Source organism: Argopecten irradians, chromosome 4, assembly GCF_041381155.1.
Source record: "Argopecten irradians isolate NY chromosome 4, Ai_NY, whole genome shotgun sequence".
Classification (NCBI taxonomy): domain Eukaryota; kingdom Metazoa; phylum Mollusca; class Bivalvia; order Pectinida; family Pectinidae; genus Argopecten; species Argopecten irradians.
The window spans coordinates 24,138,252-24,155,850 of NC_091137.1; the positions used below are offsets into that span (position 1 = coordinate 24,138,252).

At 33.3% G+C, this 17,599-nt stretch overlaps 1 protein-coding gene across 8 annotated transcripts in view; it reads right to left on the minus strand.

The window, feature by feature from the left end:
* LOC138321057 (guanine nucleotide exchange factor VAV2-like) overlaps positions 1–17,599 on the minus strand; it is a 52,656-nt gene that overhangs the window by 7,352 nt on the left and 27,705 nt on the right. For 3 of the 8 annotated variants that reach the window (XM_069264462.1, XM_069264458.1, XM_069264463.1), the window contains 10 exons: positions 14,717–14,748; positions 14,079–14,129; positions 13,444–13,458; positions 11,568–11,594; positions 10,715–10,741; positions 8,983–9,107; positions 8,569–8,625; positions 6,978–7,111; positions 5,805–5,927; positions 3,711–3,801 (listed from right to left, as the gene is read on the minus strand). In XM_069264462.1, coding sequence (XP_069120563.1) covers positions 3,711–3,801; positions 5,805–5,927; positions 6,978–7,111; positions 8,569–8,625; positions 8,983–9,107; positions 10,715–10,741; positions 11,568–11,594; positions 13,444–13,458; positions 14,079–14,129; positions 14,717–14,748 — 682 coding nt within the window. Of the gene's footprint in view, positions 1–3,235; positions 3,340–3,710; positions 3,802–5,804; positions 5,928–6,977; positions 7,112–8,568; positions 8,626–8,982; positions 9,108–10,714; positions 10,742–11,567; positions 11,595–13,443; positions 13,459–14,078; positions 14,130–14,716; positions 14,749–17,599 lie in introns of those variants that run through there. The other 5 variants (XM_069264460.1, XM_069264466.1, XM_069264461.1 and 2 more) reach the window with 5 other exon arrangements.

The window sequence follows — 17,599 nt, forward strand, 5'->3', positions numbered from 1 at the left end:
TAGACAACACTGTGTACGTCAGTTATAGACAACATTGTGTACGTCAGCTATAGACAACACATGTGTACGTCAGCTATAGACAACACTGTGTACGTCAGCTATAGACAACATTGTGTACGTCAGTTATAGACAACACTGTGTATGTCAGTTATACACAACACTGTGTACGTCAGCTATAGACAACACTGTGTATGTCAGTTATAGACAACACTGTGTATGTCAGTTATAGACAACATTGTGTACGTCAGTTATACACAACACTGTGTATGTCAGTTATAGACAACACTGTGTACGTCAGCTATAGACAACACTGTGTACGTCAGCTATAGACAACATTGTGTACGTCAGTTATAGACAACACTGGGTACGTCAGTTATAGACAACACTGTGTATGTCAGTTATAGATACATATGTAACACTGTGTATATCAGTTATAGACAACACTGTGTATATCAGTTATAGACAACACTGTGTATGTCAGTTATAGTCAACACTGTGTATGTCAGTTATAGATACATATGTAACACTGTGTATAGCAGTTATAGACAACACTGTGTATAAGTTATAGACAACACTGTGTATGTCAGCTATAGACAACACTTTGTACGTCAGTTATAGTCAACACTGTGTATGTCAGTTATAGATACATATGTAACACTGTGTATAGCAGTTATAGACAACACTGTGTATATAAGTTATAGACAAATGTTGTGTTTGTCAGTAATAGACAACACTGTGTACATCAGTTATAGACAACATTGTGTTTGTCAGTAATAGACAACACTGTGTACGTCAGTTATAGATAACACTGTGTATGTCAGTTATAAACAACACCGTGTATGTCAGTTATAGACAACACTGTGTATGTCAGTTATAGACAACACTGTGAATGTCAGTTATAGACAACACTGTGAATGTCAGTTATAGACAACACTGTGAATGTCATTTATAGACAACACTGTGTATGTCAGTTATACACAACACTGTGTACGTCAGCTATAGACAACACTGTGTATGTCAGTTATAGACAACACAGTGTATGTCAGTTATAGAAAAAACACTGTGTATGTCAGTTATAGACAACACCATATTTCAGTTATTCACAACACTGTGTACGTCAGTTATAGACAACACTGTAGTATATCAGTTATAGACAACACTGTGTATGTCAGTTATAGACAACACTGTGTATGTCAGTTATAGACAACACTGTGTATGTCAGTTATAGACAACACTGTGTATGTCAGTTATAGACAACACTGTGTATGTCAGTTATAGACAACACTGTGTATGTCAGTTATAGACAACACTGTGTATGTCAGTTATAGACAACACTGTGATGTCAGTTATAGACAACACGTCAGTTATAGACAACACTGTGTGTACAACACTGTATCAGTTATACACAACACTGTGTACCTCAGTTATAGACAACATGTACCTCAGTTATACACAACAAATTGTACGTCAGTTATAGACAATACTGTGGATGTCAGTTATAGACAACACAGTGTATGTCAGTTATAGACAACACAGTGTATGTCAGTTATAGACAACATTGTGTACTTCAGTTATAGACAACACTGTGTACGTCAGTTATAGGCAACACTGTGTACGTCAGTTATAAACAACACTGTGTACGTCAGTTATAGACAACACTGTGTACGTCAGTTATAGACAACACTATGTATAAGTTATAGACAACACTGTGTACGTAAGCTATAGACAACACTGTGTACGTCAGTTATAGACAACACAGTGTATGTCAGCTATAGACATCAGTTATAGACAACACTGTGTATATCAGTTATAGACAACACTGTGTATATCAGTTATAGACAACACTGTGTATATCAGTTATAGACAACACTGTGTATATCAGTTATAGACAACACTGTGTATATCAGTTATTCACAACACTGTGTATATCAGTTATAGACAACACTGTGTATATCAGTTATAGACAACACTGTGTATGTCAGTTATAGACAACACAGTGTATGTCAGCTATAGACATCAGTTATAGACAACACTGTGTATATCAGTTATAGACAACACTGTGTATCTATTATAATTACTTTCAATCAAGGTTATGACACTTGATCACATTACAATAGCAGTCTACAAGGCCAAATAGCAGATGTTTGACCATATTTGTATATAATAGTTAAAAACAGAAAATTTTGATACTTCTGATCTACAGTGAACCCTCGATAATCTGGACACCTTCAATCACATAAGCGTAAGGGCTTTTGGTTAGTTAAAGATTGGTTGATTGATCCCAGCCTAAACCACCCAGATTACAAATTTTTTTGACTGCCAAATTCTGAGATGTTAGTGAAAGTCAATGTGTAAAACGTCATGGTAATCTGACATTTCTGTCCGGACTATGCGTTTTGAGGACTTTCGACACCCATCTGATCAGGGGTCCATTGTATATGCTCAATACTAATATAATTCCATGGCATCAACTTTTTTTATTACTGTATAGTTGCTTTAAATTTTGTTTTAGTTAATTTTTGCAAAATGAAATGGCAAGAATGATATTAAGTAATATAGAGGAGATTACAAAATTTTGTCCCAACGAAAATAAACAACCAGACAATACGTAGACTTTGAAAAGACCAAAACAATTACACTGGTTTTAGACAGAATCCGAAATGTTCAGCTATTCTGAATAGTCTAAATATCAGCTGTATGATCAGATAACAAAATTGTAACCTGACTAACAGTATAAATTTCATTTTTTGTCTTAATGTGACTTTGACCTTCAGTAAACAAAACATGCTGTAAATATTCCATCCCAATTATACAAATACTCCAAGACATTCAATTGACTGGCTGGAACTTGACTTTTAAAATAATGTGTGTGACCTTGCCTCTGACCTAATGTGACCTTGACCCTGACCTAAGTGATATGTATGACTTTGAACCTGACCCAAGTATTTCAATATAATGACCTTATTTTTCCAAAACTTACCTTCAGCTATAACTTTACATAATTATCCACAATGAACAATGTGTTGATTTAAATGCCTCCCCAGACTTATTTTCAGAAGAAGAACAAAGTAGTGATAAATTTAAGTAACATATATCTGCCAAATCTTCTGAATTATTCAGCGAAATCGGAATGCAAAAAACAGACTTTTCATGTTAGATGATGACAATCTGTATTAATGATGAGTTAGATCTAGTAACAAACCAAAAATTAATAAAAATATTTCACCATACTTACTTTTAAAGTATGAAAATATTTATCGACGTTTAGACAAAAGTAGCTGTCCTCTTTGTGGACTTTGATATTCTTGACCCCATCAGATGTTCTAAAAATAAACACACCTTAGACAATGGTCAATTAGGCGTCTCACCAAATGAGTGTCGCTACATTGTCACAGAGGTAAGTCATACCTCATACCAGTAGATCAATTTAATTCTAGAGATTACTCCATGTTTACATCAAATGATTTCCTCTTTAAAGTTTTGAGAGAATGACAAATTTTAAATGGAGCTGGATTTTTTATCAAATGTATGTTCTGAAGTGTCCTGCAGACAAATTTGTGATTTCAAATATTTGGACAATTATTTTGTAATGAAAATATACAGTATAAATGATGTAATATCTCTGCTCAATGTGAAGTATGACTTTTCCATCGTGACAATATCGCTCAGGATTAGTAGAAGTTTTCATCCTTTGTGCAGATCATACTCACAGGCAAAGACTTAAAGAAGTTGGTATCCGCCAAGAAAAAGTAATTTTCAGCATTGCGTTCCACTCGGATATGGCGCACCTGGTTATCATATCTAGAAAGAACAGAAGGAAATGTCCAAACCAAGCAAGCAAAGGTCATGCCACGGGGAGGTGGTGAGGGTGGTACAAACAGTATATATCAGTAACATTCCTGTATATAGGTTGACCTTGGGGTTCTAATAGATGTAGTACAGTGCACATCTGCTGAATGTGAGTATATGTATCAAGTTTTATCAAATTAGACCTTCAACCTGAAGCTGAGGTTAACTTACCACTAGCTATATACAGCCGCCTGAGTCTCCTGTTTGAATCTCATGAAGGGCAGTTGCCAGGAATTGATAGTACCTACAAAGTGGTTTCCTCTACATTCTCCAGCTTGCTTTCACCCCCTAAACCTGATAAATCCTTAAACGACCTTTGTAGCTTATCGTACGTAAACAAACAGAACTTCTAAACTTAAACAAGAGGCCCATGGGCCTTAACATCACCTAATATCTAATACAAATTATCAAGGCCCCATGGGCCTTATCATCACCTACTATTTGATTACAAATCAGGTATGTCATTTACAAGCCAACTGATGTCTTTTGTTCAGGAATTAGGAATATTGATCTAATCGGTCTACATACAAAGTTTCATTAAGCTTGGTGCATATTTACTCACGTTATCGTGTTCACAAGGTTCAATAATTATTATTGCAAAGTGCAATAAGTCTTTAGTTAAGTTACAGCTGAATCAAGCTGATTTTTGAACTCATCCAAGACCTTTCCAATGTTAGTCTCCATACAAAGATTCATTAAGCTTGGTTCATATTTACTCAAGTTATTGTGTACACAAGGTCTCATAATTATTATTATTGTAAAGGGCAATAACTCTGTAAGTTACATTCGAATCAAGCTGGAGCACTCCGAGAAAACAAACCAGTGACCGGCTTATACATGCCCTACTAGACCTCAAAATTTGGACATCAGATAAATCAATACCACAGTGAACTGGCCAACAAGAAGTCGGTAGACAAGACATGCACAGTAAAGATAGATATATAAGTAGAAGATATCTAGCCAACCATAACACTTAAGCAATCAAATCTATTATATAGGTATATGAATTATGCATTTCATAATATCAGCAGCAAGTCCATTTCTCTGCTGAATTTGTTTTAAATCATAGTAAAGGCACTATTACCATGACAAGTTTGCAGTGTCAAGAGTTAAGCCAACACTATATGGTCAATACAGACTCAAACAAATTCATCCTACATGTAGTATGTATATAGGCCCAATACAATCAAAATCTATGTGAATTCAAATACCATATTTATTTCAGTCACAATGTTTTCTTTAGCTGTAAGAATATCTTAAACTGTTATGCAGAATCATAAATATGATGTGCTCTTGTTTTCCTCTAAAGTTTTGCCAAATATCTCTGAATAATTACAATTAATTTATATCATTTTTTTTGTATAAATTTTGAAACTTTAGATATCCAGAGGTATTGAAATTAAAGCAGTTTTACATCACAAAATAATTCAGACCTATCTTTTACATTAATACAATCTCCTTTGTTGTTATAAAATGTTTATACCTTTGTTTGTCGTAAGAATAGCTCTATAGAGCTAAAGTTATTTCATTGTATGTATATGACACTAAATAAAACTTATTGTATCTTGTATAGTAAAAACATATTACAGTACAGACTTAATTTTAGCAATAAAGAATGAAATTCTGAAATATAGGAATGCAGATGTCATGTGATACAATACAAGATAGGTTTGAATCTTTAACAACATAATGATAAAACCCTTAAAATCAACTTTCAGTTGAGCAACATTTTGGCCCTCATGAAAATGAATGATGATCAAATACTGTTCCCTATCATTGATTTTATATTTACATTTATTATGTACATGTAATTAGAAAATTTAGAATTTAAAAACTTTGATTGCACAATATTTCAATATAGTTATACAGACTGTTCTGTTCAATTCACAATAAAATACAAATTGTATAACAATAGTTTACTAGACATACGGAATCTCTTTAAATTTGGAACTTACTTGATGCTGAGTGAGAGCTCGCCCCTACGGCCAGGGTTCTCACTGACTCGGATAAGGAAAGTGCCATTTTGTAGTCCTTTTAGTCGATCTATTGCAGCATCCCTCTGCATGTTCCCCACAAACCTGTACAGTCACACAAAATAGATTACACAAGCACTACAGACCACCATATTTCATTTTAGATATATTTTATGTAAGGATTTGGACATATGCAAAAAAACTGAGAGAATTCAGTCAATATAGAAACATTTAATGTTAAATAATTTTTGTCTGGTTTTTTTTCTTTTTTTTTAATATAAGGAGAATCACAAAAAAATTAACTTGGAATACACAAAGGCAAAACCAAATTGTCACATGGAATCATATGATACTAAACCCTCTGTGCATTAAGATAACCTCTCTGAACTAAAATTGCCAACATGAAGTCTAATGGAAATAAATTTTATACAAAAATCACCATTCAGATAATATCACCATCACAATGTCATTCCTATCAACATTCATGTTACATTTACCCTTAGTCATAATATCTTAACATTACCCATGGAAAAATTTGAGATGTGGTTTTAAGGTGAGTAATTTTCACAAAAGATACACATCATAAATGCAACGGTTCTTTTTCTATCTCACTCAAAGCATACATTAACACACAAAAATAGTAACAAATGTACACCATATCACACAAGCCATACAAAGGGAGGTAACACAAAGCAACATGTTACAAGCAGTTAAAGGTTTCAGACGATTGATTGCACAACCTATATACATATTACAGGGAATACAACACACATTATCTGCAAAGATAAGTTAAGTTAGGCATTATCATCTGATCGAAGACCTCTGTCAGTTACATTGACATTTCCCTCAACTTTCAGACACCCCTGTCCTTTACACCGACATTGTCTTTATCCCCAGAGTGTACCAATCATCTGTTTATTAAGAGACCCCTGTCTTCTGTATAACATAATTCTTTATGATGACATAGGCCACGCCCCTAGGTGTACCTAACATATGTTTATTTAGAGACACTTCTATGTTAACATATTTTTATGTTGACATTGGCCTCACCCCTGGGTGTACCTACAATATATATATTTAATTAGAGACCCTTATTTTTTGTGTTAATATAATTTTTTTATGTTGACGTAACCCTCACCACATGGGTGTACCTACCATTTGTATGTTGTGAGACCCCTGTCCTCTATGTTGACGTAGCCCTCGCCCCCATGGGCGTGGGGCCGTGGGGGTGATGTAACGCGTCCATTCTCATTAATCTGTACATCCACATAGGAATCCTTCCGTGTTAACTGTTACAGATAAGCATACAATATGGCATATCACTTTTCATAATCTTACTGATTCTTTTACATTGCTAGATCTTGAATTTTTGACTACAATAGTATTAAACTTTAAAATCAATGAGATTTTATAGATCCGGTGTTTTAATATCATAGGATCCTACATAGCTGTCATATAAACTAATTGCCATGCTAGTCATCCCCCGAAATGGCACATTGGAACCATCAGGTTCAAAGACTGGAACAGCTCATTAAGAAATTATAGGGGTAATAGTCTAGTTAATCTAATCACTTGGTACCCCTTACTCCATTTTTTAATTGAAGTAAGACAGTTGATAAAACAAAAGTGATATAAATCAAGTCCACCGAAAACATGCATCAGTTTCTTCACTCGTGTACATGCTCTGTGTCCGGGGAGGTCCAAAAACACCATGCTTCCTTGTTTGGAGAATGAGAGATTAATTATAATCAAAAGCTGTGTAGTAACTTTGATCAAATACAGGTATTTCAGTAACTAAACTAAATGAATGAATACAAAACAATCTAATCATCCTTATTGAACATTTCCTAAGCTTTTTGGAATTTAACAATATATTTAACTCTATTTTACCAATTGAAATTTCTGTTAAAAGTAAACATATCTTGCCCAATCATAAACATCACAACATCACAAGATGCCTTGAAGCCGATGATGATTTGTAATTTTTTGGGATTTGATAAGTAGTGAGGTGTGAGGATGAATATGCAGCAGCAGAGGATGCCATGCCAAACTGCTACCACACGGTACACCTACCAATGGAATAGGTTATAGTAATCCAGATTCATCCACACTAGCCCATTTAGCTGTAACAAGTACTAATTCTCTTAACATTTGTTGAAGACTTCAGTAAATATCTTAACATGTGTTTGTTAGGACTTCAAATCTGACTTAATATCTTAATATGTGAATTATGAGTTCAGAAAGTCAAGATTCATCCAGCGTCATTTTGTGTCATACCTTTACATATTAATTTGAATCTAATATCAGTCCAAGTGTGATAAATATTTCTTGACGCAAGGAAATTCCTTTACTTAAAATTCCCCATAGAATAGCATCACAGATTAATGTCTGTAATACTTTCCTATGGAGAAGTTAAGGGATTCTTTAATGTTAAGGAATGTTCGTGAAACTGGGCCCTGATATGAAAATATATTATGTCAGCCATGGACCACATAGGTAATGCTTTCTAATGTGATTTGGGAGACTGTGGTATGTTAATGCTATCACTTTGTAATATTGGGAATTACTGCCATCTCACTGAAGCACACACTTACTTAAAAGTCCTAATATTTTCCCAGATAGAAGGACTCAATAACTCCCTTTATCTCAGTGTCCAGTGTATTAACTATAAAAGGTATATTCAATTTTGCAAAATAAATCAAATTAAAGATTTTCTGAATTGTTACACTTATCAAGCATTCCTTACCCTTTCTTCTTTCACAAGATGTTGGGGGAACCAGCCCTCAGCATTCTCTATCTTTCCCTGTGAAAATGTCATATCCATTTTGATAAAATTGAAAGACGGACAGCGGCACAATTTAAGTCAATATTTCACATTTTTTAAAAACAGTCATCTGAACTTGTTAGAATGTATTTACAATTTTACTTACACAAACTACAACTGAAGTCTGTTCACTAAATCTTTAAAACTCAAATACTCTGTTTAATTCAAAGTCATTCATTTTTGCTTTCAATTAAAATAAACATAACTTGAATTAAGTCAATGCAAAGTGACTTCATATTGCATTGACATGCATAAAAGATAAAAATTTTAAAACTTACTTTGAAACAACTAACAGCTGATTTTAGAGTTTACAGAAAAGAGTAATCCATTACATACCTTCCACCATTGTGGGTCTGTACAGTTGATAATATCTATAAGAATGTTCTTGCGGAATGACAGGACATTTCTGCCTGCTCCCGGCGCAGGCTGCCCTATGTAGTCGCAGAGAGCCTTCACTCTACCTGTACACAAAAGGTGTGAAACAGCTTTGAACAGGAGTCACATGGTGTTACACACACATATACAACATATCATATACATACGTGAACAAAACAAAGGGGCATAACTCTAACAAAACAAAGGGGCATAACTCTTATAGGAGGGGACATATGGGGAAGTGAATGTGTAAGGGCATTATCTGATGGAAGTACAGTGTAATACAAATTAATACTAACATTTTAGAACAAGTCTAAAACCTTAATTACTGCAAAGCTGAGTAATAGTCTCAGAAAGCAATTTTGTAAACGCTACCACTGGTCAATGATAACTTGAGAAAAATAAGGACATTTTATAAAATAGTCAATGTTGTAATGTTGGATTATTTCAACTCGTTAACATAATATACCAGTCATTGACATGATGAAATATAAAAACACTATAATTAAAATTCATTTCCTCAAATCCTTCTGCTACATACCATAATTACAAACATTTGCCTTGAAATGTGTGGTTGTATTCAACATGTGTCGTAAGTGTCGGATATTGACGTGTAACATCTCGGATGTCACTACTGATGATTAATTAAATACAACAGAATATCACATGCAAGCTTAATTAGATGTCCTGTGTGATTCTACTGATTGGTGAAAGAATAAAAAACAAGTCAAACCTGTTTTCTAAAGACCAACGCAGAAAATGCCCAATCAGGACCAGGACAAAAAGGTCTAGTTAAGCAGGTGGTCGTTATACAGGTGTTTACTATAGCAGGTAATTATCAATATCATTATAATACAAGGACAGTACAATGTAAAATCCCCATCACCAAGCAAGCAGGAAATTATTGTTCTGAAAGATTCATTTACTAAGTGGTGTTTAAGTATCTTAAGCAAGCGAGATTAAAGCTTAATTTATAGTTTTCTACATATATATTTGTTAATAAGTGTTTTAAATTCAGTTGTTTTTGATTGTTAAAATCTCTTCCCTTAACCACATGATGCACATCTAAGAATTGGTAAGAAAAAATAGAGAAAGAAGTTGAGAACTTCAAAAGTTAAGAAGGATTGAATTTTCCTGATCAGTTGACCTTTAGAACGTCTCTTAATCACATGATGCATGTCAAGGAAAGAAAAACTAAGAAAGAAATCAAGTACTTAACGAAGATTGACCTTCCCAATTAGTTGACCATTACAATGTGTTCTCTCAACAACATGATGTAAATATAAGAATTGGCAAGGAAAACTGAGAAAGAAATCAAGTACTTTGAAAGCTTATAAGAAGGACTGAATTTACCCAATTAACACAGAAAATCATGATGGCTGATCATAAAAGGATTCATGCACAAAATCAGTGTCCTGTTACCAAGGATGGGAGTATGGCAACATATCACAGTACAGAAATTAAGAAAAAGATGAAATCATAGACAAAGTTTGATATATACATAGCGGCCAAAAGTATCATGTTTTCATTGCTTCAATAACGACAGGTGATGGTCATAAAAAGCAGCAGCGTATGGCATTCATTTCAAGCTTTAAGACTAAGTTGGACACTAGCATGGAATGACAGAATGGCAGATAACTATTGGGGAAGCATAAGCATCAGCAAGTACAGCAGTAATGCTGAACCAACTCACTGGGTTTCCGAGGTTCTTTACAAGGCTCTGTAAATATTGAAACAGATGCTTTGTATTTGTATCCTTTACACAGAAATGAGTTTAGTCTTCAAATAAGTTCACCTGCTCGGGGCATAGCTTTTTTCAAGATGATATATAGTAAGTGTCTGAAAATTGTATTATCATCTGTCTAGTTTTTAGTGACATGTAAAACGATTAATTTACATGCAAGTAAACATTTCAAAACTTGTTACACAAACAAATTTTAATATTTTCTGCTAGTTACAAAAGTTAATTTCAACTCCAATCTGGTAAAAATGTTGTTGCTTAGTGACGCTTTCATTCATATGCTCCTAATTTTTGCTTAGTAACTGTTTTTAATTTGCATAATATTTATGAAATTCTCAAGTTTGCCAAAATTCTTTAATAGCCTACGGTATATTTATTATTTGCTATAATTACATTTCCAGGATATCTGTATGTTTCCATCAGAAAACATGCTTATTATATAAAAGATATATGCTTGTTAAGTCATGAGAGAAAATATAATATAACCTTTCCTTTTTTGTTATATAAATTATAAGTCTGGTTATGTCTATAGTTAGGACCATTATTTAATAGATATAGATTGTGGAGTAAAAAAAAAACAGGTAATACACTGGCAATTTCTTAAAGTTTAAAAACTACATACATTTTTGACACTTTCTAAACAGTTTAGAAATATTAATATTAAAATAAAACATTCATTGTAAGGAATGTCCTTTTGTGATTGAGAGGTAAAAGCCATAGTCAAGAAAAACAAACTAGCCAGGGTGCACTCTTAGGGCCAAAGGGAGGTTACAACATGTGTCTTCCAATATACTGGAAAACTTACCAACAATTCGAGGAGGAATCGGCGGCACTGTAAAAGATAAAACAGATATTGTTAGAATCTCTATGTCAATGATATAGTATGATTCCATAGATAAACATCCATCATATTTTCAACTATTAAGTGTATTCATAATTCAATGCTTATATTTCTAATTCAAATTAAAAGTAATAAAGTTGTATTCTCCACAATTTGAATCTCTATGTCAATGATATAGTGTCTTTTTACATAATATTATCAGATTGTTCAATATAAAGATTAAAGAAAGTATTTTTTCCCTTTTTTATTTTCAAATAATACAATGAATATCTTTAACTTGTATTTTGTTATCTTAATTAGCAAAAAAAAAAAAAAAAAAAAAAAAAAAAAAATGAAGAACTTGAAAACCTAGATATTTGACTTCTAAAAGCATCAATTTAATCACTGAATATTTTCACATTGAATCATAATTTTCTATGTAAAATTCTATGCATAATTTCTAAATGAACTGTTTCAGTTTTTTTATTAGAAGAATCAAAAACCAGCTCTATCAAAATGTAATGTATAGCTTTATTGCATCAACTAAAATGATTCCATAATTATCCATGCTTAATTATAATGCTATTTTATAAAAGCTTTTGAATACCACAAATTACCAAAGCAAATGCTGAATGCATGAAAGCAAAGTGATTCTAGTAGAAAAGCTTTTCAAACCATATTTTCAAGAAAAAAACAAGTTTAGTGTTTTAGAATGGAAAAAGCAAACAAGAGGCCCAAATGCACTTTCTAAATTCATCATTCAGTAAATTTCAATGTGATCATATTGATATATAATCAATATTAGTTAACCTATATTTTTGTATGTGATGTTAAACTAGAATCTACTATCTAAAGACCATTAACAGTTCCATACAGCATTGCCTTTCTAAAGTCTAGATAGTCCCTGTGATCGATGCCACAGCCATCCAGGAAAGCATTTTTGGAGAAAACATTCACCAGTTACCAGATTAGTTCGACAAATCGATGATCCCCTCAGATTGTAACATCTTTTCTTCAATTTGTTCTAGAAATTCACTTTTCTGTTTTTAAAGATGTTACTCCTTAGTTAAATCTTTCTAATTTTGACTTGTACACCTCACAAACAAAGTAGTCTCTATCTTATTAAAGAGTTATCTGCCCTTGTGGGTACATTATGATTTCTACATCATGTTTTCATAAGTCTAACATCATATTTTGTTTTAGAGAGAACAAAATGGTTTATGCTCACGAAGTAGTAGGATCAAAATACAGGCCGGCTAGGAGTTTCGAGATCCCAAAACTACATTTTACCATTGATGATTCTCACCTTCCAGTGATTATGATGTCAAAATTAATGTCGAATGATGATGTCATAATCACCGGATAGTAGGACTAATCGATAATAAATTGTACTTTACCCACGACATTTTGAGATCTTGAAACCCCTGTATTAATACATAACAACAAGGGAGATAAAACTGTAGGAGTAATTTTAACCTACATGTTATTCAAACTTTAATACTTAATGTAAATACAGGTAAGAATTTCAACTTTGCATCACACATCTTAAAAGTTATATAAAAAAAAATTTATTGTATTTTTCAAAATTCTGAGGAAATCATTTTTCAAAACTATCTGTAGACCAGTAGGCAGCATTACATATTTGGACATATGCTGTAAAACTGGAAAAATTCACATTTGTTTTAAATTCGCCTTTTTCCCAAAAAATGGAAATGGAAATTAAAGACATGGAGGATTTTTTTTCAAACATAGGCTTGGAAAGGCTCTACATTTGACAGGATATTCAAAATAGGGTAAATTGGAAGAGGGCCAAATTAAGAAAGTGCAAACATTTCCTGTTTTACAGTAAAGTAAAATCTACCTGAGGCACCCGCTCCTGTGGCAGAAAATAGAGTCTTATTAATTACTTATATAGAAAAAATATAGTAACAAACACCTCTCAGACAATGATTATAATCTGTACTGTATAAAATTTTTCAATGCAAACATTTCCCAGACTTGATTATATATGAAAGGCACAAAGGTTTGCCAACTACACTAACAAAAGAAATGTACTCTATATGTAAATGCAAATAACAGGAGTATTAAGTATTAAAATACACATCACCACATGATAATATGACAACACAATTGTGACACTAACGAACACCAATATACAGGATTATACCAAGGACTGGTTCAGTGACTGAACAATCCACAGCTTACCTCTTTCTCTCTCCTCCCCTATACATGACACTAACTAACACCAATATACAGGATTACACCAAGGACTGGTTCAGTGACTGAACAATCCACAGCGTACCTCTTTCTCTCTCCTTCCCTATACACAACACTAACTAACACCAATATACAGGATTACACCAAGGACTGGTTCAGTGACTGAACAATCCACAGCCTACCTCTTTCTCTCTCCTTCCCTATACACAACACTAACTAACACCAATATACAGGATTACACCAAGGACTGGTTCAGTGACTGAACAATCCACAGCTTACCTCTTTCTCTCTCCTTCCCTATACACTCCTTATGAACACCATGCTTCTTTTCTGTAAATCAAAATGTTGAAATGGTTTTTAGTTCCTTCTGAGTCTATCAAAGTACCTAGCCTATACCTAGACCCCAAAATTAATGGGACTAATTCACCTATCATGCAATACCTGATATCTTTTATACTTTACTACTGTTTCTATTGGTGATGGAATGATGCTAAAAGATGATATCTGGTGCTAACATCTTTTCAGCGGGAAAATTACAAAGCTATGTTCAATCACCGTAGGAGATACTAATTCATTATAATCATTTTTTGGTAACACATGGTACAGGAGTTGTCTATTCTATCTTTCTAAGGTTGACTTTTCTTTTATCGTTACTTCTAATGTGATTTATTGAAAGAATTAAAATCAAATTTGGCTTCGATTTAACAAAACATGAGAAACTGAGATGGGGTAGGTACTTGAACAGTCCCTGTCTATAAATTTGTTCCGGTATGAGTAAGGGTCATTATAGAAAAAAAGTCAATCTCACCCTGGAATCAGAACCAACCTAAATAATTGTTTATAATAACATAATTATATGTGTGGCCTGTGTTTTGTTTGTGTCGTTATTAATATGAATTTTAAACAAAGACACTTACCTTGGCACAAATACCCTTGAAAAAACACACCTCTGAAATGGCAAGTGAAAAAATTCAATGCCTCAATACTTGCATATATAAATAGACAAGAATCATCTCCCTTATTTTGGAAACTAATTTCTATTGAAGGTGTAAGCAGACAAAATTTTATTGAAGGAGTAAGGAGACAAAATTTTATTGAAGGAATAAGCAGACAAAATTTTATTGAAGGAGTAAGGAGACAAAATTTTATTGAAGGAGTAAGGAGACAAAATTTTATTGAAGGAGTAAGCAGACAAAATTTTATTGAAGGAGTAAGGAGACAAAATTTTATTGAAGGAGTAAGCAGACAAAATTTTATTGAAGGTGTAAGCAGACAAAATTTTATTGAAGGAGTAAGAAGACAAAATTTTATTGAAGGTGTAAGCAGACAAAATTTTATTGAAGGAGTAAGGAGACAAAATTTTATTGAAGGTGTAAGCAGACAAAATTTTATTGAAGGTGTAAGCAGACAAAATTTTATTGAAGGTGTAAGCAGACAAAATTTTATCGAAGGTGTAAGCAGACAAAATTTTATTGAAGGTGTAAGCAGACAAAATTTTAACATTACTTGCCATGAAAAAATACATACTGAACAGGATCAATAAAGAAGTAATGACAGTCCCATAATGTGAAGTACTGGCATCTTTTAATCGAAGGCAGCTTTTAAGCACTTTTTATGAATGCATCACTGAGAGAGAATAATCCAACATACATATGTTCCCTAAATGGGAAAATAACAACCCTCATAAAGCATACAAATAATTGGGAAGCCTTCACTTTTATAGCCATGCAAACTCTTTGTAACTGACCTTCAGTTTTATAGCCATCCAAACTCTATGTAACTGACCTTCAGTTTTATAGCCATCCAAACTCTATGTAACTGACCTTCAGTTTTATAGCCATCCAAACTCTATGTAACTGACCTTCAGTTTTATAGCCATCCAAACTCTATGTAACTGACCTTCAGTTTTATAGCCATCCAAACTCTATGTAACTGAACTTCAGTTTTATAGCCATCCAAAATTTATGTAACTGACCTTCAGTTTTATAGCCATCCAAACTCTATGTAACTGACCTTCAGTTTTATAGCCATCCAAACTCTATGTAACTGACCTTCAGTTTTATAGCCATCCAAACTCTATGTAACTGACCTTCAGTTTTATAGCCATCCAAACTCTATGTAACTGACCTTCAGTTTTATAGCCATCCAAAATTTATGTAACTGACTTTCAGTTTTATAGCCATCCAAACTCTATGTAACTGACCTTCAGTTTTATAGCCATCCAAACTCTATGTAACTGACCTTCAGTTTTATAGCCATCCAAACTCTATGTAACTGACCTTCAGTTTTATAGCCATCCAAACTCTATGTAACTGAACTTCAGTTTTATAGCCATCCAAAATTTATGTAACTGACCTTCAGTTTTATAGCCATCCAAACTTTATGTAACTGACCTTCAGTTTTATAGCCATCCAAACTCTATGTAATGACCTCAGTTTATAGCCATCCAAACTCTATGTAACTGACCTTCAGTTTTATAGCCATCCAAACTCTATGTAACTGACCTTCAGTTTTATAGCCATTCAAAATTTATGTAACTGACTTTCAGTTTTATAGCCATCCAAACTCTATGTAACTGACCTTCAGTTTTATAGCCATCCAAACTCTATGTTACTGACCTTCAGTTTTTATAGCCATCCAAAATTTATGAAACTGACCTTCAGTTTTATAGCCATCCAAACTCTATGTAACTGACCTTCAGTTTTATAGCCATCCAAAATTTATGTAACTGACCTTCAGTTTTATAGCCATCCAAACTCTATGTAACTGACCTTCAGTTTTATAGCCATCCAAACTCTATGTAACTGACCTTCAGTTTTATAGCCATCCAAAATTTATGAAACTGACCTTCAGTTTTATAGCCATCCAAACTCTATGTAACTGACCTTCAGTTTTATAGCCATCCAAACTTTATGTAACTGACCTTCAGTTTTATAGCCATCCAAACTCTATGTAACTGACCTTCAGTTTTATAGCCATCCAAACTCTATGTAACTGACCTTCAGTTTTATAGCCATCCAAAATTTATGTAACTGACCTTCAGTTTTATAGCCATCCAAACTCTATGTAACTGACCTTCAGTTTTATAGCCATCCAAACTCTATGTAACTGAACTTCAGTTTTATAGCCATCCAAAATTTATGTAACTGACCTTCAGTTTTATAGCCATCCAAACTTTATGTAACTGACCTTCAGCTTTATAGCCACCCAAACTCTATGAAACTGACCTTCAGTTTTATAGCCATCCAAACTCTATGTAACTGACCTTCAGTTTTATAGCCATCCAAACTCTATGTAATGACTGACCTTCAGTTCTTTTATAGCCATCCAAACTCTATGTAACTGACCTTCAGTTTTATAGCCATTCAAAATTTATGTAACTGACTTTCAGTTTTATAGCCATCCAAACTCTATGTAACTGACCTTCAGTTTTATAGCCATCCAAACTCTATGTAACTGACCTTCAGTTTTATAGCCATCCAAAATTTATGAAACTGACCTTCAGTTTTATAGCCATCCAAACTCTATGTAACTGACCTTCAGTTTTATAGCCCTCCAAACTTTATGTAACTGACCTTCAGTTTTATAGCCATCCAAACTCTATGTAACTGACCTTCAGTTTTATAGCCATCCAAACTCTATGTAACTGACCTTCAGTTTTATAGCCATTCAAAATTTATGTAACTGACTTTCAGTTTTATAGCCATCCAAACTCTATGTAACTGACCTTCAGTTTTATAGCCATCCAAACTCTATGTAACTGACCTTCAGTTTTATAGCCATCCAAAATTTATGAAACT